Raw genomic sequence first — 24,027 nt, forward strand, 5'->3', positions numbered from 1 at the left:
TGGCGGGGTGGGAGGTTGAGGCGACTCACCTGGCAGCTGATTACGCGCAGCCAGACACCAGGGCAGTTAGAGGAGCACAGCAGGGCACGGTGCGCATCAGAGAAGCTTTGAAAACGAGTTTTGTGACTGGCCAGGCTACGGTGTGAAACTTCTGTTTGTTTCTCCTTGATGAACCCTCTGCCCCCCCCCCAGTTCACTCTACTTCCCTGTAAACAAACCACCCCACCCTCCCCTTCCCCCTTCGAGCACCCTTGCAAAGGCAATAAAGTCATTGTTACTTCTCATTCATGCATTCTTTATTAATTCATCACACAACTAGGGGGATAATTGCCAAGGTAGCACGGGATGGGTGGGGGAGGAGGGAAGGAAAAGGACACACTGCATTTTAAAATTTTAACTCTTATTGAAGGCCAGCCTTCTGATGCTTGGGCAATCATCTGGGGTGGAGTGACTGGGTGGCCGGAGGCCCCCCTACCATGTTCTTGGGCGTCTGGGTGAGGAGGCTATGGAACTTGGGGAGGAGGGCTGTTGGTTACACAGGGGCTGTAGCGGCGGTCTCTGCTCCTGCTGCCTTTTCTGCAGCTCAACCATACGCTGAAGCATATCAGTTTGATGCTCCAGCAGACGGAGCATTGACTTTTGCCTTCTGTCTGCAAGCTGACGTCACCTATCATTTTCAGTCCGCCACTTGCTCTTTTCATCCCGCCATTCAGCCCGCCACCTCTCCTCTCGTTCATATTGTGCTTTTCTCATGTCTGACATTGACTGCCTCCACGCATTCTGCTGTGCTCTGTCAGCGTGGGAGGACATCTTGAGCTCCCAGAACATATCATCCCGAGTCCGCCGTTTTCTCCTTCTAATCTTCACTAGCCTCTGTGAAGGAGAAACATTTGCAGCTGGTGGAGGAGAAGGGAGAGGTGGTTAAAAAAGACACATTTTAGAGAACAATGGGTACACTCTTTCGTTACAAGGTCGCATTTTTCCTCTTATAGTGAGGGCCTGCCGGTTTGGTAGGAGAGATCACTCACGCAGTGCCAGGCAACAGATTTCGGCTTGCAGGCAGCCATGGTAATCCACAGTCTTTTGGCTTTTTTAACCTTCTTAACATTTGGGAATGGTTTCACACAGCAGCACCCTCATTTCCCATATCAAGGATGAATTGGGTTGGCCATTTAAAATGGGTATTCAATGTAAAAGGAGGGGCTTCGGTTTCCGGATTAACATGCAGCACAAACCCAAGTAAACCACCTCCCCCCTACACACGCACCCGATTCTCTTAGATGATCACTTCACCCCTCCCCCCACCGTGTGGTTAACAGTGGGGAACATTTCTGTTCAGAAGAGCAGGAACAGGCACCTCTGAATGTCCCCTTAATAAAATCACCCCATTTCAACCAGGTGACCGTGAATGATATCACTCTCCTGAGGATAACAAAGAGAGATAAGGAATGGATGTTGTCTGCATGCCAGCAAACACCGGGACCATACGCTGCCATGCTTTGTTATGCAATGATTCCAGACTACGTGCTACTGGCCTGGCGTGCTAAAGTGTCCTACCATGGCAGACGGGATAAGGCAGCCCTCCCCAGAAACCTTTTGCAAAGGCTTTGGGAGTACATGAGGGAGAGCTTTCTGGAGATGTCCCTGGAGGATTTCCGCTCCATCCCCATACACGTTAACAGACTTTTCCAGTAGCTGTACTGGCTGCGATTGCCAGGGCAAATTAATCATTAATCATTAAACACACTTGCTTTTAAACCATGTGTAATATTTACAAAGGTACACTCACCAGAGGTCTCCTGTGTGCCCTCAGGGTCTTGGGTGAGTTCGGGGGTTACTGGTTCCAGGTCCAGGGTGACAAATATATCCAGGCTGTTGGGGAAACCGGTTTCTCCGCTTCCTTGCTGCTGTGAGCTACCTACATTACCTCCATCCTCATCTTCCTCGTTCCCCGAACCCTCTTCCCTGTGTGTTTCTCCATTGACGGAGTCATAGCACATGGTTGGGGTAGTGGTGGCTGCACCCCCTAGAATGGCATGCAGCTCTGCATAGAAGCGGCAAGTTTGCAGCTCTGCCCCGGACCTTCCATTTGCTTCTCTGGCTTTGTGGTAATTTTCACGCGGCACTGCTGTGTGTCCCTGTTATGGCCTCGGTCCTTCATGGCCTTGGAGACCTTTTCTAATACTTTGCCATTTCTTTTACTGCTACGGAGTTCAGCTAGCACTAATTCGTCTCCCCATATGGCGAGCAGATCCTGTACCTCCCGTTCGGTCCATGATGGAGCTCTTTTGCGATCCTGGGACTCCATCACGGTTACCTGTGCTGATGAGCTCTGCGTGGTTACCTGTGCTCTCCACGCTGGGCAAACAGGAAATGAAATTCAAACGTTCGTGGGTCTTTTCCTGTCTACCTGGTCAGTGCATCACAATGAAGCACTGTGGGATAGCTCCCGGAGGCCAATAACGTCGAATTCCGTCCACACTACCCCAATTCCGACCCGCAAAGGCCGATTTTATAGCTAATCCCCTCGTCAAAGGTGGTGTAAAGAAACTGGTTTAAAGGGCCCTTTAAGTCGAAAGAAAGGGCTTCGCCGTGTGAACGTGTCCAGGCTTAATTCGATTTAACGCTGCTAAAGTCGACCTAAACCTGTAGTGTAGACCAGGCCTAATCCAATCCCCTGCTCAAAGCAGGATGAACACCAACTAAATCATCCCAGCCAAGGCTTTATCAAGCTGGGCCTTAAAAACCTCTAAGGATGGAAATTCCACCACATCCCTAGGTAACCCATTCCACTGCTTCACCACCCTCCTAGTGAAATAGTGCATCTTAATATCCAACCTAGACCTCCCCCACTGCAACTTGAGACCATTGCTCCTTGTTCTGTCATCTGCCACCACTGAGAAGAGACAAGCTCTATCCTCTTTGGAACCCCTCTCCATATATGAAGGCTGCTTTCATATCCTCCCCACTCTTCCCTTCTGCAGACTAAACAAGCCCAGTTCCCACAGCCTCTCCTCGTAAGTCATGTGCCCCAGTCCTGTAATCATTTTTGTTGTCCTCCACTGGACTGTCTCCAATTTGATCACAACCTTTCTGTAATGGACGCAAAACTGGCTGCAATACTCTAGATGTGGCCTCACCATTGTGGAATAGAGGGGAATAATCACGTCCCTCGATCTGCTGGCAATGCTCCTACTAATGCAGCCCAATATGCTGTTAGCCTTCTTGGCAACAAGGGCACACTGCTGACTCATATCCAGCTTCTCATCCACTGTAATCCCCAGGTCCTTTTCTGCAGAACTGCCGCTTAGCCAGTCGGTCCCCAGCTTGTAGCGGCATGGGATTCTTCCTTCCTAAGTGCAGGACTCTGCACTTGTCCTTGTTGAACCTCATCAGATTTTTTTTGGCCCAATCCTCCAATTTGTCTAGGTCACTCTGGATCCTATCCCTATTCTCCAGCATATCTACCTCTCCCCTCAGCTTAGTATCATCCACGAACTTGCTGAGCGTGAAATCTATCCCATCATCCAGATCATTAATAAAGATGTTGAACAAAATCGGCCCCAGGACCGACTGTTGGGGCACTTTGCATAATACCGGCTGCCAGCTAGACATCAAGCCGTTGATCACTACCCATTGAGCCCGACAATCTAGCCATCTTTCTATCCACCTTATAGTCCATTCATCCAATCCATACTTTTTTAAACTTGCTGGCAAGAATACTGGGGGAGACCATATCAAAAGCTCTGCTAAAATCAAGATATATCATGTCCACTGCTTTCCCCATATCCACAGAGCCAGTTATCTCATCATAGAAGGCAATCAGGTTGGCAATCAGGACCAGCTGAGGCCCCCTCCAGTCCTACTCTTCTATGATTCTTTTAAGATAAAACACATTTCCCTTGGATTATTAGAGTTTGTTTCAAAGCCAGTGACATACAGACTATTTTTTTTTTATTTTTTATTTTTCACAGGGACTCTCATGAGGTCTCCACCCAGATTTTGCACCAGGATAACTATCCTGGTTAGTGGTGCAAATGTGTTATGGAAATAGTTATACCGCTACACCCTCTCGTTTGGACACAATTTACCAATAGATCGCTTATTTCCTTTCAGATGTAGGACTGAACAATACCTCCAGAAGCACTATCAGATCAGCAACTGGGGCATCTTATATGGGTGCTAAAAAGGCTGGATTCACAGGTTTTAAGATGTCTCTCCATCTCCACTTTCTCCTACAGCTTTGAATCTGTAACTACAGGACATGAAACCCAATGAAGCTCAGGGAAACACAACCTGGGACTACAGAAGGCTTTGTTTCAGTCTGTACCGCAGCCCATGTTATATCTATTTTAACCCAAGGAAATTGATCGGTTAGCATGGTCCAAACATGAATTTCCTGCAAGCTTTCCTTAAGGCCTCCTGTACCTCTTTGTTTCTCAGACTGTAGATGAGGGGATTGACCAGGGGAGTCAGGACTGTGTAGACGACAGACAGAACTTTCTTGAAGTCGCTCAGGATGTCGGTGGTTGGGAACATATAGACAATCAGCAGAGTTGAATAATAAATGCTCACCACAATGAGGTGGGAGGAGCAGGTGGAAAATGCCTTTTGCCTCCCAGTGGTGGACGGGATTCTCAGGATGGTGGCGATAATGCAGATGTAGGACATCAAGGTTAGCATGAATGGGACCAGTGAGAAAAGCAAGGTCAGTGTGAAAGTCACTATTTCCATCAGGTGAGGGTCATTGCAGGAGAGTTTTAGAAGGGGGATAAAATCGCAAAAGAAATGATCAATAACATTGCGGCCACAGAATGTTAACTGAGATATCGACAATGTTGATATGCTACTACATAGGAAGCCACCTATCCAAGAGCCACCTGCAAGCTGGAGGCAGGCCCTGCTACTCATACGGGCTGGATAGTGCAGTGGATTGCAAATCGCTAAATACCGATCGTAAGACATCACCGACAGGAGAAGGCATTCTGTAGCAACCAGAGAACCAAAGAAATAATATTGTGTGAGGCAGCCACTAAATGAAATAGTCCTGTCCCCAGTCAGGGGACTGGCCAGCATCCTGGGCAGGATGGAGGAGGTGTAGCAGGTCTCCAAGCAGGACAAGTTCCCCAGGAAGAAGTACATGGGGCTGTGAAGGTGCCGATCAGCCACAACTAGCACAATGATGAGGACGTTCCCAGCCACAGTTGTGATGTAGATCACTAGGAGCAGCAGAATGAGAGGTATCTGCAGTTCAGGGAGGTCCCCAAATCCCAGGAGGATGAATTCTGTGATGGACGTTTGGTTTCCCTGCTCTGGTTTTCCTATGGGGTTTGTCTATGGCAAAGAAATGAACTCTGCCATATAAATGAAGAAAATTCACTCAATAAAATGTCAGCACCATTTTCATTGCCCCCCTTTGCTGGTTATTGGAAGGATGGGTGAGTGGAGAATGGAGGCCAGGGGAGTGGAAATGCCATCTTATGATCCCTGGGGCAGATTTCATATCTGAGCAGACTTCAGATTCAACAAAACATTAATCTCTCTGAAAACATGTGTAGTAACTTGACAGATGGCACCAAGCACTCAAATATTAAGGTGATGGGGCTTAGGTAAAACAGTACAAAAGTATGTTGCTTCAAATAGTCACATGTTTCTCTACTTGGTGTATCAGAGCAGGGCAATGTTCTTTATAGATTGGAGATCCATAGGCAAAATGAGCCAGGATTTGATATTTTAGAGGAAGCCACAACAGAGAAACAAACAAACAACCAACTAAGGCTGGGATTTGCAGTGTGTGGGCAGACAACTCCAAGTGAATTGCAGTGGAAATGGGCCACCTAGCTGTATTAAAGCCATTTGAAAGTTTTTATCATCAGACAAATGCCTCTACTTCCCCAGGACAATACTTCATTTTCCTGCAGTCATATACTCTACACATAGAGAAGTGATATTCATTAAAAACCAAAACCAAAAAAACTCCTGCTAGAAACCAACATGTTAGCTGGAAATTGATCCTCTCTTGCCAGAAAAAAATCTGGATAAAATTTGAAATTTGTAAAAAATGTGCAATTTTCATATTATGAGAGTTGTGTAGAACCTGAATTTCCATTTCTTCAGCAATTCCATGATTTCAAATGTTGGATTTCATTCCCATTTTACTTTTAAAATGCATTTACCAATTTTTAATTTTATTACTAGTATATTTTTATTTTATATTTCATTGTGTTTTATAGTTATTTGCATTTATTTCTATTCAGTTTATGTTATTTTATTTCATAAAGCTCTATACAATAACCCTTTTCGTAAACAAAATTGCGTAGAAATTGATTTTTTTCCCCTGGAACATTTTGATCTCTATCAACAAAACATATTTTCATCAAAAATGCCAATCAGAAATTTTTATCAGCTCTACGTTTTCTTCTTTATCTTTGGTTAAAGGTAACACTAATCTTCTCTCTCTAGTCTGCCACTACTCTCTCTCAATACCCATCACTGATCCTCAAAGAGAGAGGGTGAGTGAAGTCATATCTTTCCCTGGGTGGATTTACTAAGCTGTATTACCTGCTCAGTAAAGCCCTGATCCTGCACAGAGTTATGCACAATGTTAATTTTAAACCCCGGGAATAATTCTGTTCTGTCCGAGACTTCTCCACTTACACCTCAGATAAAACTTCTACTGACTTCAAGGATGGGGCCTCTTTGATTCCAATGGGATTTGAACAGCGAACACCTTGAGCTTTCTTTAAACATACAGCTCGGTTGGATTAGATTTCCATCGACAGATGTTGGTAAAGGTCTATATCAGCTGATACAACCAAACCAATCAATATAAACTATCAGTAACAGTGGGAATTAGTGTGGTCTCTCCCTGCACCTTGCATCTGCAGGGATGGTGTCACCGGCCTCACAGCCGGGCTGGGAGCCCTCTGCACCCAGCTATCCTGGGAGTGAATAAGCATGGCTGGGACAGCAGAGCTGCAGAGGGATCCCTGCACGGCTGCATGCTGGCGACCCCCATCCCTGAAGGCACAAGGTGCGGGGAAGTCTGCAGTCCTGGCAGGCCCGGGTTGTGAGGAGGCGGGTGAGTCCCTGGCTGTGGGGGAGGCCACCCCGCTGCTGATTGGTTACTGCCTATCGATGGGGCAGTTCAACAATGAGGTGAACACTCCCATGGCCAGAGGCTCCCCACCATCCTCCGCTTCCTGCTCCCAGCCCTGGCCATGGATCTCTGCTCCACTGGGCCAGAGCAGCCACCTTTCCTGCCCCTTGCTCCCTGGTGTCTTGGATCCCTCAGCCAGTCGAGAACCCCCCACACCTCGCTGGCAGCACTGCCCTCACCCTGACAAGCATCTTAACCCCTGCTGAGCTACTGGAAAATTTAATAGTTAAAAATTGGCGGTGGGGAATCTTAAAGATAAAATAATCCCAATGTTAACCTTCTAAGCGGAGAAACAAAACCGATTTGTGCCGAGTCCACTTATAGCCAGTGTCTGATCCGAGCACAGCAGCAAAAAGCAGCTCTGCTTTCCCCACGGCAGTTCACTCAGTGCCCTGTGAGGGAGAAGCTGCCAGTGAGGGCACAACCCTGTAGGGGTCAGGAGAGGAGGTTAGAGAGGAATGAAGCCTGCTCCCGTGTTTGAAGTGCTGGCTCCCATGTTTGAGGAGTTGGCAGTTGTTGGTTAATTTCCCTGCTTTATCACCAGGTCTTTGTGTGACTTTCAGGGCAGATTTCCAAAGGCTGGTAGGTACCTAAAAATGCACACGGGTGCCTCAGGAGGGGCCGTACCTAACCCCCATCGATTTCCAATCCCACTGGGAGGTCTGAATCTTGAGGTGCCAAAAAACTTCCAAAAATCTACCCCATGTGTGCCAGGTCCCATCTGTAAAGCAGGGGTAATTGCATCACATAGGGGTGGTGGGAGGATAGATATATTCAAGGCTGTGAGGTGCCCCGATATCAGGGTGATGGCAGCCAGTTAAAGAACTAGGATAGACATGACTTGACAGGTCTTTCCTATTCCTAAATTGAGTCATTTTGCTTTGGGTTGGGAGTTTGAGAGAGATCAGTGCCCAGTTCCACTTAGATTCCCATGGGATTAGTTACTGAACAGACCTACACTGCTTCAGACTCCTCAACATTCAAGGATCAGAGAGGAAAAGGTTGATTTACCTCTAAGCCGGATCTGTGAGCAGCTGGAGTCTCTGTTGTCACCTCCTCGTGCAGCATTTCAGGGGCCAGGATCCAGGTTATATAGTCCATTTTCTCTCTGCACTGCATTCACCTACTTCCAGGTGCCTAGTAACTGGAATGACAACTTAGAAAAGCTACCGAGGCTCCGTTCCAAACATGGTATTGTGACCCTGTGCCTCATACTCTCTGTCAAATGGAGAACATCTTTTCTGATTCATTATATATCCTTCTGTGGGAAGAGGCGGTCTCCGGAGGCATGTGTGCTGTGGGGAATGCAACAGGCAAGGGGAAGTTGGTATTTACTGACATTTTCTAAAACTAAACCAGTGTCAAACTTCTACTCTCAAAGGGAGAGTCCTGCAGAGGGAAGAAACTTCTAATCCTCAAACAAATCTCTCTCTTTATTGCATGAATGCTAAGGTGATTGTCGAGAAATAACACACTAATTCTAGATTTTACAGCTGCCTCAGTGATTTAGACTCTGAGTTAGAAAGGTTTGAAAATGTCAGCAGAGTTAGCTAATCTTACATTTTCTCCAATGTTGCCCTCCGTAGCAAGCACACATATACTCAATCCTCATCCAATGAGCTCACTGAATTAGTTCAGGTAACATTTTTAGAAGAGTCTAAGTGATTTAGAAGCCTAAGTCCCATTTTTGAAAGTTTCTCAGTTGCTAAGGCTTAGCAACCTAAATATCATTGAAAGGCAATAGGATTTAGCCTCCTATGTCACTTTTGAAGTTTGCTTAAGTGTTTTTGAAAATGTTACCCTTAGCTCAATGCTTCCTGGTCAGTCATTTCTGAAACGAGGAAGTGCAGCCTGTTGCTCAGATAAAATGCAGGTGCAACAGGGTGCTTTACACATTTAGGTTGGGATCTTCAAAGAGGGGTAATGTACGCAATAAAGACCCAATTCCCATGAGATTGCTATGAGAATTTGTCAACTAACTCCCTTAGGGTTCTTGGAAAGGCCCATACCAAGATAACATGGAAGTAAGAGACCTGAGATTATAACATACAAAGAATTTTTTCCCACGTCCCAGAAAAGTTTCAGTGTCTCATGCTTCTTCAGTACTACAGCAATTATACAAAAATGTAATCTTGTTCCAGAATTGTAAGTGTCTAGTTGGTCTATTAGAGATATTGTGAACCAAAGAATAGCACTGATTCCATCCCGTAAAGGACAGTGTTCTCCATTCACACTATCTGGAGTACTGTGTCCAGTTTTGGGCCCCACACTACAAGAAGGATGTGGAAAAATTTGAAAGAGTGCAGCAGAGGGCAACAAAAATGATTAGGGGTCTGGAGTGCATGACTTATGAGGAGAGGCTGAGGGAACTGGGATTGTTTAGTCTCCAGAAGAGAAGAATGAGGGGGGATTTGATAGCAGCCTACAACTACCTGAAGGGGGGTTCCAAAGAGGATGGAACTCGGCTGTTCTCAATGGTGGCAGATGACAGAACAAGGAGCAATGGTCTCAAGTTGCAGTGGGGGAGGTCTAGGTTGGATATTAGGAAACACTATTTCACTAGGAGGGTGGTGAAGCACTGGAATGGGTTACCTAGGGAGGTGGTAGAGTCTCCTTCCTTGAAGGTTTTTAAGGCCCGGCTTGACGAAGCCCTGGCTGGGATGATTTAGTTGGGAATTGGTCCTGCTTTGAGCAGGGGGTTGGACTAGATGACCTCCTGAGGTCCCTTCCAACCCTGATATTCTATGATTCTATGATTCTATCTGATTCATGGGCCAGTCAATAAATCATTTCAGGTGTGTGCATTGCAATATATTCTACAACTTGATTCCAACACTTCTTTTTCAGCATGAAGTTTTTGACCTACTGTCACTTCTTGCCCTGAAGGAAAGGTTTCTTCCAGCATTTACAGAAGGATACAAATAGCCACTTATTTCTGAATGCAAAACCAACCAGGAGACTGTTATAATTCCCAGTAATCTCCTACAATAATTTGCTCCCTATCTATGCAGAAAGTTCTCATTCCTATTTATCCCGGTGTGAAAAATTTTGTGTCAAACTTTGTTGCTCATAATGTCCAAATGTTGAACATTTGTGCCTCTCATAATTGTATTTTGGAAAAAAAGTGTTTGTTTCCTTCTTTGTTTTTTTAATTGATCTCTGGCAAAAAAAAACATTGCTGTCAGGCCTGGGTGGCATGTTTTGTAGGCTGGGGGAGGCTAAGCCTGCCGAAACAGCCAAGCATGGCCCCGCCCATGCTCCGCACTGAGACCCCCTCCTGGTTGCTGCTTTCCTCTTTGCCCCAGCCTTGGCAGGCTGCTCCTCTTCCAGGAAGGGGGCTGGGGCTGGGGCTAGAGCCTGTGGCCGGGACTTGAGACACCTGGAGCTGCCCAACTCTGGGGGCCCCTGGGCACTGGGGCCACACTGCCTGGCCCTACAGGGCTGTGGGTGCTGGGGTTACAATGCCTGGTGCTCGTGCGAGGAGGGGAGGCTGTGGCACTGGGGCAGGTCAGCCCAGGGCTGGGGCTGCGGGGCCAGCACCTGCGAGGGGGAGAGAGGGGCTCAGGACTCCAGCAAGGTGGGGGTGGGCCGGAAGTGGTTGGGTAAGAGGCGGAGGGGGGCAGGGCCTCAGGCAGATGCAGGCAGGGTCTCAGGAGAGGGGGGTCCCCCAAGGAGCGGCTCATGCACAGTCCAGGCTGACAGGGATGAAATCCCATTGCTTAACTCTTCAAGGGAAACACGTGTAATCTGCACATTGGTTAGAATACAAGGAGAGAGCTCAATCTTTTCAGACTGCAGCTTAAATTTTTAATTCCAAGTTGACTGACTCTTCATCACTTTAAGGAATATTAAACCCTGCAGGAGCCTCTCTTACTCCCTGAAGTCTCACTCCAGCCTCCTGAGTTTGCATCTTTCTCTGGCCTCCTTCAGCCCTTTATTGGAAATGGCCTGATTCCCGTCAGCTGGGGACCCTTCTCTAACCAGGGCTGGCTTGGCCCCTGGCTCTTCAGCCCAAGGGCACACGACCCTGTCACAGGCAGGGATAGACAGATATAAGTAAAGTGGTCCAACTTCTATGTGTAGACAAGCGTTGCACATTTATTCCACACACCACTCACGAAGGTGACAGATAAGGGGAGGTCTGACAACAGAGATGACAGAAAGAGGACTCCATTTATTTATTTTATTGCACGATGCTTTTGGTGCAAAGCCCACAGTTATTAGGGTCTGCTAGAAAAAGGTAAAAGAGGAGAAGGAAATGGTGGAAAACATCCCCTGGGAGTAGAAGGAATTCTCAGGACAATGGTTTGGCTGTAGATGTACAGGCTGGGTTTTCCCATAAGAGGCCGATGTTAAGTATCCAAATCCTATAGACAGTGAATGGGAGTTGCACACTTAATATCCTTAGGTCCCATTGTTAATTACAACTGGATATGGTGGAGCAGACAGATCACTGGACTTGGACTCTGGATAGTTGGTTTCTATGACTGTCCCTGCCACTAGACTGCTGAGTGATTCTGGGGAGGTAAATTTACCTCTTCCTGCCTTAGTTTCCCCAGCTATAACATGAGGATAGGGACGTGGAGCTTGGATTGTATACATAAAGCCTCCACTTTGGAAATCTGAATCCCAGATTCTGGACCCCAGGGATTCACAAAACCAAGCTTGGTGGCAAACCCTGTAGGCACATAAGTGTTTGCATCAAAAGGGCCAGAGATGCCACCGAACATGTCCTCTGCAGCCCCACACTGGGTATCTGGACGCCGAAGCCCCAGAACGACACACAAGCCTGGAGAAGGTGGGCAATCCCCTGCCTGACTCTCCTTCAGGGCCCCATCCAGTAGGTCAAGTGCCCAGATACTTTTGAAAATCCCACTGGGCCCCCAAGTATCTGGAAACAACTGACCCAAAATCATGGCTGAAAACAGGCAAATAATGAGTTCTGTGCTAACGTCCTGTGTTCCGGGGCCCAGGTCAGAGGGTTTCCTTTGGGTTTTCTGCTCCTTTGAAGGGAGCCTGGGGATAAAATACAGTGTATGAAAAGAAAGTTATTTATTCAATTTTCTAACATTGGAGTTCCATGCTGACATTGCAACCCTGTATTTTTAGAATGCAGGCTTCTGATTTTTCAGGGGTGTGTGTATATCTAGAAGTGTCTCACCCTACATGGAATAGATGCCCAGTGTTCCAGGTGAGTCCACTTCGCCTGAACCCTCTCACTCAGCACAATCTCCCCTCATTGTCTGAAATTTCAGCAGCCACAAGTTCCAGTCTCCCACCAGCTGATGGGTACCCACATGTTGACTCTGATACAGGTCCTAATAACAATGGGGTTACAGGTGTTAGGAGGTCCATCTCCACTTATGCCCACAGCTGTGACTCTGTAAGAGCAGGGAAACACGACCTGGGACTTCGCTTCGGGCCCTACCCCAGCTCATGTTATATCTAGCTTAACCCAAGGAAATTGATCTGTTAGAATGGTCGAAACATGAATTTCCTGCAAGCTTTCATTAGGGCCTCTTTGTTTCTCAGGCTGTAGATGAGGGGATTGACCAGAGGAGTCAGGACTGTGTAGATGACAGAGAAAACTTTCTTAAAGTCGCTCAGGATGTCGGTGGTTGGGAACATATAGACAATCAGCAGAGTTCCATAATAAATGCTCAACACGATGAGGTGGGTGGAGCAGGTGGAAAAGGCATTTTGCCTCCCGGTGGTGGACAGGATTCTCAGGATGGTGGAAATGATACAGGTGTAGGACATCAAGGTAAGTAGGAATGGGACCACTGAGAAAAGCAAGCTTAGTGTGAAAGCCAACATTTCCATCAGGTGAGGGTCATTGCAGGAGAGTTTTACAAGGGGGATGAGATCACCAAAAAAATGGTCAATAGCATTGGGGCCTGTGGTGGGGCGATTGCCCCACACTCAGAGAAGGTGGGCTGCAGCAGGCCTAGGCGCCTGCGCAGTCGCCCAACCAATCAGGGAAGGGCTTACAGAGGGCCAATCAGAAGGCAGATTGTAGCCAGCCAAACAAGGCCCGGCTTAGCCATATAAAAGGCTGCCCAGAGCAGGAGCAGTCAGTCTGTCCCAGGCCTTCAGAGGGGAAGGTCTGTTTCCAGAGCTGGGAGGCCAGCACCATGGACCGAGCAGTGCAGGCCTGCCTGAGAGAGAGGGAGAAGGCCCTACTCCATAGCCTGCTAGGCAGCAGGCCTGGGAGGAGGAGGCCTAGCGTAGCGAAGGGCTGTTGGGGAAGCGGTCCAGAGGGATAGTCAGGGGAGGAAGGAGAAGGAAGACAGTGAGACTGTCGGCTGAGGGCCTCTGGACCGGGACTCAGAGTAGTGGGCGGGCCTGAGTCCCCCCCCTTTTTCCCCCTTTGTTTGCTGTGCTGTCCCACGCACAGCCAAGGGCCGCAGGGAGCGGCCGGTCAGAACCACACCGGGTCCTGGACTCTGAGGATCGGACTCGAGGGTGTGGGGCTGTTGTTTAACCCCCCCCCCGGAAGGGGGTGTGATTGGACAAAGGGACACTGTCGGAGGGCAGTGCTCCGGAAGAGAACGCCGACGTTGGGAGCAACGCAAGTCCGTGCACCCCACAGAGGTGAGACGACAGGCGGAACGCCACCCAAAGAGGGCGCTCTACTGGCGCAAAACTAATTCCCCGAAGCGGCCAGGAGGAGGCGCCACAGCGGTGAGCTACCGACCCTGTCACAGGGCCACAGAACGCTAACTGTGATATCGACAGCGTTGTTATGCTACTAAGTAGGAAGCCACCTATCCAAGAGCCACCTGCAAGCTGTAGGAAAGACCTGCCACTCATACGGGCTGGATAGTGCAGTGGATTGCATATGGCTAAATACCGATCATAAGACATCACTGACAGGAGAAGGCATTCTGTAGCAAGCAGAGAACCAAAGAAATAATATTGTGTGACACATCCATTGAATGAAATAGTTCTGTCCCCAGTCAGGAGACTGGCCAGCAGCCTGGGCAGAATGGTGGAGGTGTAGCAGGTCTCCAAGCAGGACAAGTTCCCCAGGAAGAAGTACATGGGAGTGTGCAGACGCTGATCAACCACAACTAGCACCATGATGAGGATGTTCCCGACCATGGTCGCAATGTAGATCACTAGGAACAGCAGGAATAGAAGGATCTGAAGTTCTGGGAGATCCCCGAATCCCAGGAGGACGAATTCTGTGTTAGACATTTGATTTCCCTGTTCTGGATTCGCCATGGGGTTTGTATACATGAAATAAATTAACTTAAACATAAATGAAAAACAGCATTAACTCAATAAAACATCAGCACTGTTTTCATTGTCCCCTTCTGCTGGCTACTGGAATGATGGGTGAGTGGAGAATGGAGGCCAGGGGTGGGGATATGCCATCTCATGATTCCTGAGGCACATTTCATATCTGAGCAGGCTGCATGTTCAACAAAACATGAATCTCTCTGGAAACATGTGTAGTAACTTGACAGATGGCACCAAGCACTCTAACATTAAGGTGATGGGGCATAGGTACAACAGTACAAAAAAGTGTTGCTTCAAATAATCACGTTTCATTACCTGGTGTATGAAAGCAGAACAGTGTTGTTTGTAGATTGGAGATCCGTAGGCCAAACAGGCCAAGATTTACAAAAACAACAAAGAGTCTGGTGGCACCTTAAAGACTAACAGATTTATTTGGGCATAAGCTTTCGTGAGTAAAAACCTCACTTCTTCGAATGCCATGCTCTCCATGTGTCTGTATATAATGCCTGCATCTGTAGCTTTCACTCTATGCATCCGAAGAAGTGAGGTTTTTACTCACGAAAGCTTATGCCCAAATAAATCTGTTAGTCTTTAAGGTGCCACCAGACTCTTTGTTGTTTTTGTAGATACAGACTAACACGGCTACCCCCTGATACTTGAGGCCAAGATTTGATATTTTAGAGGAAGCGTCAACAAAGAAACAAACCGAGGAACTATGGGAACGATTCACAGTGTGGGGACAGCCAACTCCAAGTGAATTGCATTGAAAATGGGCCGTCTAACTCAGCCATTTGAAAGTTTTTAATCATCAGACAAATACCTCTCCTTCCCTGGACAAAGATTTCATTGTCCTGCAGTAGGACAATATACTTTTAGAAATACGATCTTCATTAAAAAGGAACAAGCAAAACATCTCCACCTGGAAACCACCATGTTAGCTAGAAATTGATTCTCTGTTGCAAGAAAGAAATTTTGTATAAAGTTTGAAATTTGTAAGAAATGTGCTATTTTCATATTGTGAGAGGGATATAGAACCCGAAAATCCATTTAATCTTCAATTCTGTGATTTTAAATGTTGGTGTTTATTCCAATTTTCACTTTTTAAAAAATTATTTATCTGTTTTAATTGTATTTCTAGGATATTTTTTATTTTATATTACATTGTATTTTATAGCTATTTACATTTATTTCTATTACATTATTTTTATATTATTTTATTTCATTTTATATTGTTTCATAAAGCTCTATACAATTGGTTCCCAAACTGGGGGGCACCCCCCCCTGGAGGGGGTGTGAAGAAATTCCAAGGGGGACGCGAGGCTGCTCGGCCCTTGAGCTCCCGGCCGGGGAGGCTAGTGTCTGGCCCCTCCCTTCCTGTCCCCTCTCCCCCGCAGCCATGCCACCATGCGGGCAGCGCAGCTTGCACCTGCCCATCTCCCAGGCTTTCCAATAAGCCAGTCCTGCTGCTCTGAGCAGCCTGGTAAGGGGGTGGGGAGCGGGGGGAGGGCAGGTTGGATAAGGGGCAGGAGGTCCCGGGGGGCAGTCAGGGGACAAGGAGCGGTTAGATGGGGCAGAGGTTCTGGGAGAGCAGTCAGGAGAAAGGGAGCGGGGGGGGGGGGGTTGGATGGAGGTGGGGTCCCAGGAGTGGGCGGTCAGGGGACAAGGAGCAGGGGGGATTGGATGGGGGTGGGGACCTTGGGGGGATGGTTAGGGGTACGTGGTCCCAGGAGGGGGCAGTCAGGGGACTAGGATCATGGGGGATTGGATGATGGTAAAGGAGAGGTGGGGGGCATGAGGGTTTCTCGAAAATTAAAAAGGGTGAGTGATGCCGAAAAGTTTGGGAACCTCTGCTTTATACAATAACTCCCTGAACAACATGTTCTATACATTAATATGTTCCCAGGGAACATTTTGATCTTGATTGACACATTTTCCATCAAAAATGCCAATCCAAAGTTTTTTCCAGCTCTACATTTTCTTCTTTATCTTTGATTAAAAATATATTAATTCTTTCCCTGTTGGTGGCTGTCTAGACTGCCATAACTGTCTCACTTGTCGTTGCTGATCCTCAGAGAGACAAGGGGGGTGAGGTCATATCTTTTATTAGACCGATTTACTAATCCTTATTAACTGCACAGTAAGGCCCTGATCCTGCACAGAGTTATGCACAAGGTTATTTTTACACCCCAGGAATATTTCTCTTCTGTCCGACCCTTCTTCCACTGAAGTCAGAGATAACATTTCAATTGACTTCAAGGATGGGGCCCTTTAATTTCAATGGCATTTGGACAACTAATGCCTTTAGCCTTCTTTGAAACTTATATCTTAGCTCGGCAGAATTTGATTTCCATTGATAGACGTTGGTAAACGTCGATATCAGCTGACACCCTGAAACTAACAACAAACTATATCAGCAACCGTCGGCGTTAGTGCTGCCTTCCCCGCACCTTGTGCCTGCAGGGATGGTGTCACCGGCCCATTGGCCGTGCATGGAACCCTCTGCACCCAGCTGTCCTGGGAGGGAGCGAGCGGGGCTGAGACAGCAAAGCTGCTAAGTATTCCCTGCATGGCCGCGGGGCCAGTGATACCCATCCCTGCAGGCACAAGGTGCAGGGAAGGCTGCCAGAGCCGAAAGCCCCAGCTGGGTCTGTGAGGAGGCAGAGAAGGAGGAGGAGGAGTGCCTTGCTGTGGGGGAGGCCAACCACCACTGAATGGCTTCTGCCCATGGATGGAGCTATTCAACAACAGGGTCAGAGCAGCTGCCTCCCCTGCCCCTTGCGCCCCGGTGTCTTGGACCCCTCGGTAGTGCAAGGAGCCACCAGTATCTCCGCTGTCACTGCTGGGAGTCACCCCGCACCCCCGTTGTCAGTGCTACCTGAACCCCACCCCCATTTAATTTCCCCATAACAGTAAATATTAAAATAGTTAATAACATGGGGGGGGGAATCCCTTAATAAAAATCAACATTAGTGGTCCAAATCGCAAAAATAAAATCTCATTCTGTGAAGCCTGCTCGTAGCCAACGTCTCCTCCCCAAGCACTGTGCACAGCAGCAGCTATCAGCTCTGCATTACCCACCTCACCTCGCTGACCTCTCAGCACCCCAGCCAGGCCAGTGCCACCAAGAAAAGTAAACTCTGGTGTGCAGCATGGAGGAGGGGAGGTTAGAGAGGAACGAAGGCTGCTCCAGTGTTGAAAGCGCTGGCCTTGGATTTGGCAGATGTTGGTTCATTTCCCTGCTTCGTCACCAGCTCCTTCTGTAACTTTCAGGCCAGATTACCAAAGGCTAGTAGGTACCTAACAATGCACCCGGGTGCCTGAGTAGAGGCCATACCTAACGCCCATCGATTTCCAATCCACCTGGGGGGTCTGTGTCTTGAGGTGCCCAATATAAATTCTGCCCCTCTTTGCGCCAGGTCCAGTCTGTAAAGTAGGGGTAATAGCATTGCACAGAGGTGGTGGGAGGATAGATACACTCAAGGCAGGGGGGTGCCCAGATACCAAGGTGATGGGGGTCAGGTAAGGAGTTACGATACACGTGACCTGACAGGTCTTTACTTTCCCAAATTCAGTCATTTTGCTTTGGATTGGGAGTTTAAGAGAGATCAGTGCCCCTTTGATTCCAGTGGGGTTAGTAACCTAGCAAACCTATATTGCTTCAAACTCCTCAAGATTCAAGGAGCAGGGAGGAAAATGTTGACTTACCTCTAAGACGGGTCTGTCAGCAGCTGGGGTCTCTGCTGTCACCACCTCATGCAGTATTTCAGGGAACAGGATCCAGGTTATTCAGTCCATTTTCTCTCCCCACTGCATTCACCTACCTCCACGTGCGCAGTAACTGGAACGACAATCTAGAAAAGGCTCCGTTCCATGTCTAGTAACATAACCCTGTGCCTCATACCCTCTGTCAAATGGGGAACATCTTTTTTGGTTCATTATATAACCTTCTGCGGGAAGAGGCATTCAGGGGAATGCAATAGGCAAGGGGAAGTTAGTTTTTGGTTGATTTTTAGACAACGTTGGTAGAGTCAGACTTCTAGTCTCAAAGGAAAACTCCCGCAGAGAGAAAAAAAAACATTTCATCCTAAAATAAATGTCTGCTTAGTGGGTGAATGTTATTCTGATTGTGAAGAAATGATTCTGCTGCCTACATCCCATTTTCCAAAATGTCTTAGTTAGCAAGGCTTAGCAGCCTAAATCTCACTGAAAGTCAACAGGACTTTGGCTCCTAAGTCACTTCTGAAGTTCTCTTACATGCTTTTGAAAACGTTACCCTACTTTTCCTCAGATAAAATGCAGGTAGAACAAGGTGCTTTACACATGTAGGTTGGGATTTTCAAAAACGGGTAATGTACACAACAAGCACCCAACTGCCACTGAATTGCTGTAAGAGTTTGGTCTTTTCTCCCTTTCTCTTCTTGGATAATTTTGTGTCACCAAACCTTTGTTCTTCATAATGCCCAATTCTGAATATTTGTGGCTCACATAATGGCATTTTTTTTAAAAGGAGGTTACTTGTTTGTTTTTTAAGTAATCTGACAAAAATATAGCAGCTGTGGATCAAAGCTTATTGCTTAGCTCTTTGAAGGATACTGACTGAATATAGGGCCAGAATATATAAAAAAGGGAGAGATCTGAATCGTCATGAAGCTTGACTTACATTTTTTTATTCCAAGTTTTAACTTCAAATGTTAAATTCCAAGTTTATCAACTCTTAATTACTTAAACAATACTTTAACTAAAATCACAGTTTTAATGGTTACTGCTGTCCATGTGTTATTCCCCATAATCAGGTGTGATCGAAAAATCATAAGAATGGAAACAAAACACTGGTCTGAAACCTGTTTGACCCTTCGTGCCCATTATACTGTGTCGATGCCCCTTCCTGACCCCTGACCCTCTGCTGCATGTAGTGCCCTTTATACAGTATAGCGACCACTTCCCCACCCCTCACCCTCTGCTGCCTTTAGTGTCCATTATACAGTATAGCCGCCCATCCCACCCCCACATTCTGCTGCTGCTAGTGCCCATTATAGAGTATGGACTCCCCCTCCCCTCCTCGCCCTCTGCTGCCCCTAGTGCCCATTATAAAGTATAGCTACCCCTTCCCCACCCCCACCCTCTGCTACCCATGAAGTTATCATATATGTGTGTGCATGTGTGTGCGTGCATATGTGTGTGTCTAGAAGTATTTCATCCTACAATGAATGAATGCTCAGCATTCCAGCTGAGTCCATTTCACCTTCACCCTCTTACTGAGCACAGTTGACTGCCATTCTCTGAGGTTTAAGCAGCCACAAGTTCAAGTCTTCCACCAGACCAGTTGTACCCCCTGTAGAATCTAATATAGGCCCTAAAAAGACTGGGGTCCCAGGTTTTAAAAGGTCTCCTCATCTCCACTTTTCCACAATGACTCTATGACTCTGTAGGAGCAGTGGTTCTCAAATAGGGGTACGTGTAACCTAGGGATACACAGAGGTCTTCCAGAGATTTGCCTAATTTTACAACAGCCTACAGAAAAAGCACTAGGAAAGTTTGTACAAACTAAAATTTCATACAGACAATGACTTGTGTACACTGCTCTATAGACTATACACTGAAATGTAAGTACAATATTTATATTCCAATTGGTTTATTTCATAATTATATGTAAAAATGAGAAAGTCATCAATTTTTCAGTAGTAGTGTGCTGTGAGATTTTTGTATTTTTATGTCTGATTTTGTGAGCAAATAATTTTAAGTGAGGTGAAACTTGGGGAGCATGCAAGACAAATTAGACTCCTGAAAGGGGTACAGTAGTCTGGAAAGGTTGAGAGACACTGTGTAAGAGCAGGACACAAAGCCCAATTAAGCTCAGGAAAACACGATCTGGGACGAAAGCAGGCTTCGCTTCAGGCCCTACCTAAGCCCATGTTATATCTATTTTAACGAGTAGTGCAAGTAGGGCGGTACCCTTCAGTACGCAGTACCGGCAAGAGATATATAGCGATTATGGGGTACCGGAAAGACTTGGGGCTAGAACGCTGCTAGGGAGGGCATTAATTCTTTATATGGCTTTAACAGCACAATACATATGCTAACAAACATAAACAAAGGCATTGTTTACATTTGTTTGCATATATATTGTGCTGTTAAGTTGGTCAGGAGTCCGCAAGGGGGGGGGGGAACAGAAGGTGTTTTAACAGTGTTTTTTATTTTTTTTCTCCCCATTTGTCTGAATTATCCATGACATTCATACTGCATCACATCAAGTCCAGATCATTAGATGAATGCTTCTGCTTGCACTGAGCAGAGGATGTTTGGATTCTGATTTCAGTCCAGTTCTGCAGCCTGTACATAGAATTCATCTTTGCAGCCAAACTACTCTAACATGCATTTTTTTTTTTTACTGGAACTGGAGCAGCACAACCAAGGAAACAAATTCCTCATTTTCCAGCTTTGTGGGTGAGAGAACTATAAGTGAAGATTATAATGCCAGACACTGGTGGCCTTAAACCAGCTGCCTCAGGAATCTGCCAAGAAGTTTGCTGAAAATATGTTCCTCATCTTAGCAATGGGCCTAAGACTTATCACTCATCTGCCCACCTTTATTCAAATAATGCTCCTTCTGATCTAACAGCTCAGGCATTGTCAGTTTCATCCAGAACAATTTACAAACTTGGAACCTAATCCTGTAAACCCTTAATCATTTGATCGATCCCATTGAAGACAATGGGTCTATTTGAATGTGTATGGACCACTTTTGTGATAAGAGTTTCAGGAGTCTGTTCTGTTCCTATAAAGGAAGTTGAATCTCCCATTGAAATGCAATGTTTGGGTACAATACCATAATACAGTTTAGGATACTGTTCTACTTAAAATTTATCTTTTAAAAGTCCTACACATGCTGAAATGGCTCCTCACCCAACTTCCATATTCCATATAAACAGACTGAAATACTACATATTTGGTGGGGAAAGTGAGCAGTTAAGCATGTTGATATTTGTATATACAAACACCCATTTCATCACTGTACAGTAACTCCTCGCTCAACATTGAAGTTATGTTCCTGAAAAATGCGACTTTAAGTGAAACGATGTTAAGCGAATCCACTTTCCCCAAATGAATTAATGTAAATATGGGGGGTTAGACTCCAGGACAGCTTCCCCTACTCTGCAAGCACCAGGGACCGGGGGCTCAACCCTCAGCCTGCCCACTCCACCCCTTCCCCCAAGCCCAACCCTTGACTCACCTCTTCTCCCCCCCACCTCCTCCCCTTTTACTTCACGCTGCGTCCTGGCTCCTTCCTTCTAAATGCCACAAACCAGCTGATTGCCACATTCGGGAGGCATGGGAGCGAGGGGGAGCCTGCGCACCGAGTCCTTGCTCCTCCCCCCTCCCTCCTGCCCGGGGCAATCAGCTGGCTTGCCATGCTCATTCGGGAGGCAGGACAGAGAGGGGGAGCCTGCGTGCTGAGTCCTTGCTCCTCCCCCCTCCCCCTACCTCCAAAACACCCCAAGCCAGCTGACTGCTGCCGGCAGGAGGCAGGGAAGGGAGGGGGGAGGCGCGCCAAGTCCTCGCTCCACCCCCTCCCTCCTGCCCGGGACAATCAGCTGGCTTGCAGCATTTAGGAGGGAGTGGGGAGGAGCGAGGACTTGGCACAGGCTCCTTCCCCTCCCCCCCTGCCTGGGGCATCAGCTGGCTTGCGGCGTTCGGGAGGTAGGGGAGGGAGGGAGAGCCTGCACGCCAAGTCCTCACTCCTCCCCCCTCCATCCTGCCTAGAAAACACTGCAAACCAGCTGATTGACACGGGAAGAGGCGGGGGGAGGAGGGGGAAGGTGCTGATCCGCGGGATCTGCCGGCGAGCAGGAGGCACTGTGGGGGGGCATAGGGAGGTTGCCAGCTGTGGAGAAAGCAGGCTGCCAAACAACGTAAGAGTGGAGCATTACACAACTTTAAACGAGTATGTTCCCTAATTGATCAGCAACATAACAAAGAAACAACGTTAAGCAGACGACTTTAAGTGAGGAGTTACTGTACTGGAAAATATAGCTGAACTTAATTTTCTATGAAATTTGAAGAAAGTTTAACAGCCCCAATTGTTTTCTGTGTTCATCAGTGTGTACCAGAAAAAATTACATGTCTTCTAAGGGAAAAGAATCAGTCCACACTTATAGAAAAAAAAATTCCTTTCACGTAGTATTCAGAAGAGTACTACAAGACACATTCATAACCTCATGAGCAGAAGGTGTAAAGGATACCCTCCCACATTATGACCAGCAAAATAAATAAATAATAATAATAAAATCTCAAAGAGGCAGAGGGTCACAGATTTGAAAAACTAAAAATCTGTGTTATGCTTTAAACCACCTCAGAACATACCAGATTTATGAACATTAAAATGTTAATTGCAAAGGAACACTGAAGCCCATTCACCTGAATGTGTGCCAGCCAGTATGCCCTCACTGACTAAAGGTGCAGTCATACCTGCACAGCTAAAAATTAACCTTGTCCTTTTAGGCTAAACTGAGTCATGTCACTGGCTCCATCTCTGTTGTTACATAACAGATACCAAAACTCCAGTAGAGTATGGTGCTGGCACATAGGGTCTCCGGTACGTGGTGTGATTTTTCAGAATCTCTTTTGGGAGTAGTCATGTACGTGAAATAGCTGGTACTTATGATTGTGCTATTTCTATGCATGTATCATCTTGGTATCTGAAGTTATGAATATTAGCTATGTTTACTACATGTTTGCTCCTATGGTAACGTCCACAAGGTATTTAGCAATCACATGAAGGATCAAGTCATGTTGAATGGCCCATTAAGAAACACTTATCTCACAATGGCTCTGGAAAATGCCTGTCTACACTTAATGGACTTCTTGTGAACATTCTAACTAGAATATGGGTGGGGGTGATGGGACATGTAACTTGCCCATGTGACTCCAAACACCATCTTTCACATGTGACATGACTCTGTTTAGCCTAAAAAGACAAGGTTATTTTTTAGCTGTTCAGGTGTAACTGCACCTTTAGACAGGTAAGTGGTGTGTGGGAGGGGATGAGGAGAGCGTGGGGGTGCCGGGCTGGGGGTGGGGAGGAGTCACATGGAGGATCACGTGAAGGTAACCTGTCCCCCCTTGTGTCTGTCCATGAGTGCAGTACCGGCAAGAAATTATTTCTACTTGCACCACTAATTTTAACCCAAGGAAATTGATCGATTAGCATGGTCCAAACATGATTCCCTGCAAGCTTTCCTCAGGGCCTCTTGGACCTTTTTGTTTCTTAGGCTGTAGATGAGGGGATTGACCAGGGGAGTCAGGACTGTGTAGATGACACAGAGAACTTTCATAAAGAAGGCAAAAAGCAACTGCTGCAACACTAGGTCCCAATCATTGGAGTGTTCATTTACAAATTTACGTATCATGGCCCCCAAAGTTCCATTAAACCTCTCCACAAGGCCATTGGTTTGGTGGTGGTAAGGAGTGGCAAACAAGTGATTCGCCCCATGAGCTTCCCACAGGATTTTCATGGTCCCTGCCAGGAAATTAGTTCCCAAATCTGTAAGGATGTCGGAGGGCCAACCTACCCTGGCAAAAATGTCTGCTAATACCTGGTACACACTTTCAGCCCTGGTGTTGCT

General features: G+C 46.9%; 2 protein-coding genes across 2 annotated transcripts; both read right to left on the minus strand.

Annotated features, from left to right (window-relative positions):
• Positions 1-4,374: 4,374 nt before the first annotated feature.
• LOC128846753 (olfactory receptor 6B1-like) lies at positions 4,375-8,260 on the minus strand. The gene is made up of 2 exons (XM_054046000.1): positions 8,171-8,260; positions 4,375-5,334 (listed from the first exon to the last, which is right to left on the minus strand). Exons 1-2 carry the CDS (start codon positions 8,258-8,260, stop codon positions 4,375-4,377), a joined length of 1,050 nt encoding a protein of 349 aa, XP_053901975.1.
• Positions 8,261-12,631: 4,371 nt separating this feature from the next.
• Positions 12,632-14,386, minus strand: LOC128846755 (olfactory receptor 1020-like). Its single transcript, XM_054046003.1, has 2 exons — positions 13,870-14,386; positions 12,632-13,056 (listed from the first exon to the last, which is right to left on the minus strand). Exons 1-2 carry the CDS (start codon positions 14,384-14,386, stop codon positions 12,632-12,634), a joined length of 942 nt encoding a protein of 313 aa, XP_053901978.1.
• Positions 14,387-24,027: the final 9,641 nt, after the last annotated feature.

The sequence above is a fragment of the Malaclemys terrapin genome, chromosome 12, assembly GCF_027887155.1.
Source record: "Malaclemys terrapin pileata isolate rMalTer1 chromosome 12, rMalTer1.hap1, whole genome shotgun sequence".
Taxonomy (NCBI): domain Eukaryota; kingdom Metazoa; phylum Chordata; order Testudines; family Emydidae; genus Malaclemys; species Malaclemys terrapin.

Bases quoted from the DNA above. Each gene is read 5' to 3' on its own strand.
- LOC128846753 (XM_054046000.1), bottom strand. From the start codon at position 8,260: ATGGACTATATAACCTGGATCCTGGCCCCTGAAATGCTGCACGAGGAG. The intron at 5,335-8,170 runs GTAAATCAACCT...TCTTTGCCATAG, and splicing joins CTCACAGATCCGGCTTAGAG to ACAAACCCCATAGGAAAACC.
- LOC128846755 (XM_054046003.1), bottom strand. From the start codon at position 14,386: ATGGCGAATCCAGAACAGGGAAATCAAATGTCTAACACAGAATTCGTC. The intron at 13,057-13,869 runs GCCCTGTGACAG...GCCCCACCACAG, and splicing joins ATCACAGTTAGCGTTCTGTG to GCCCCAATGCTATTGACCAT.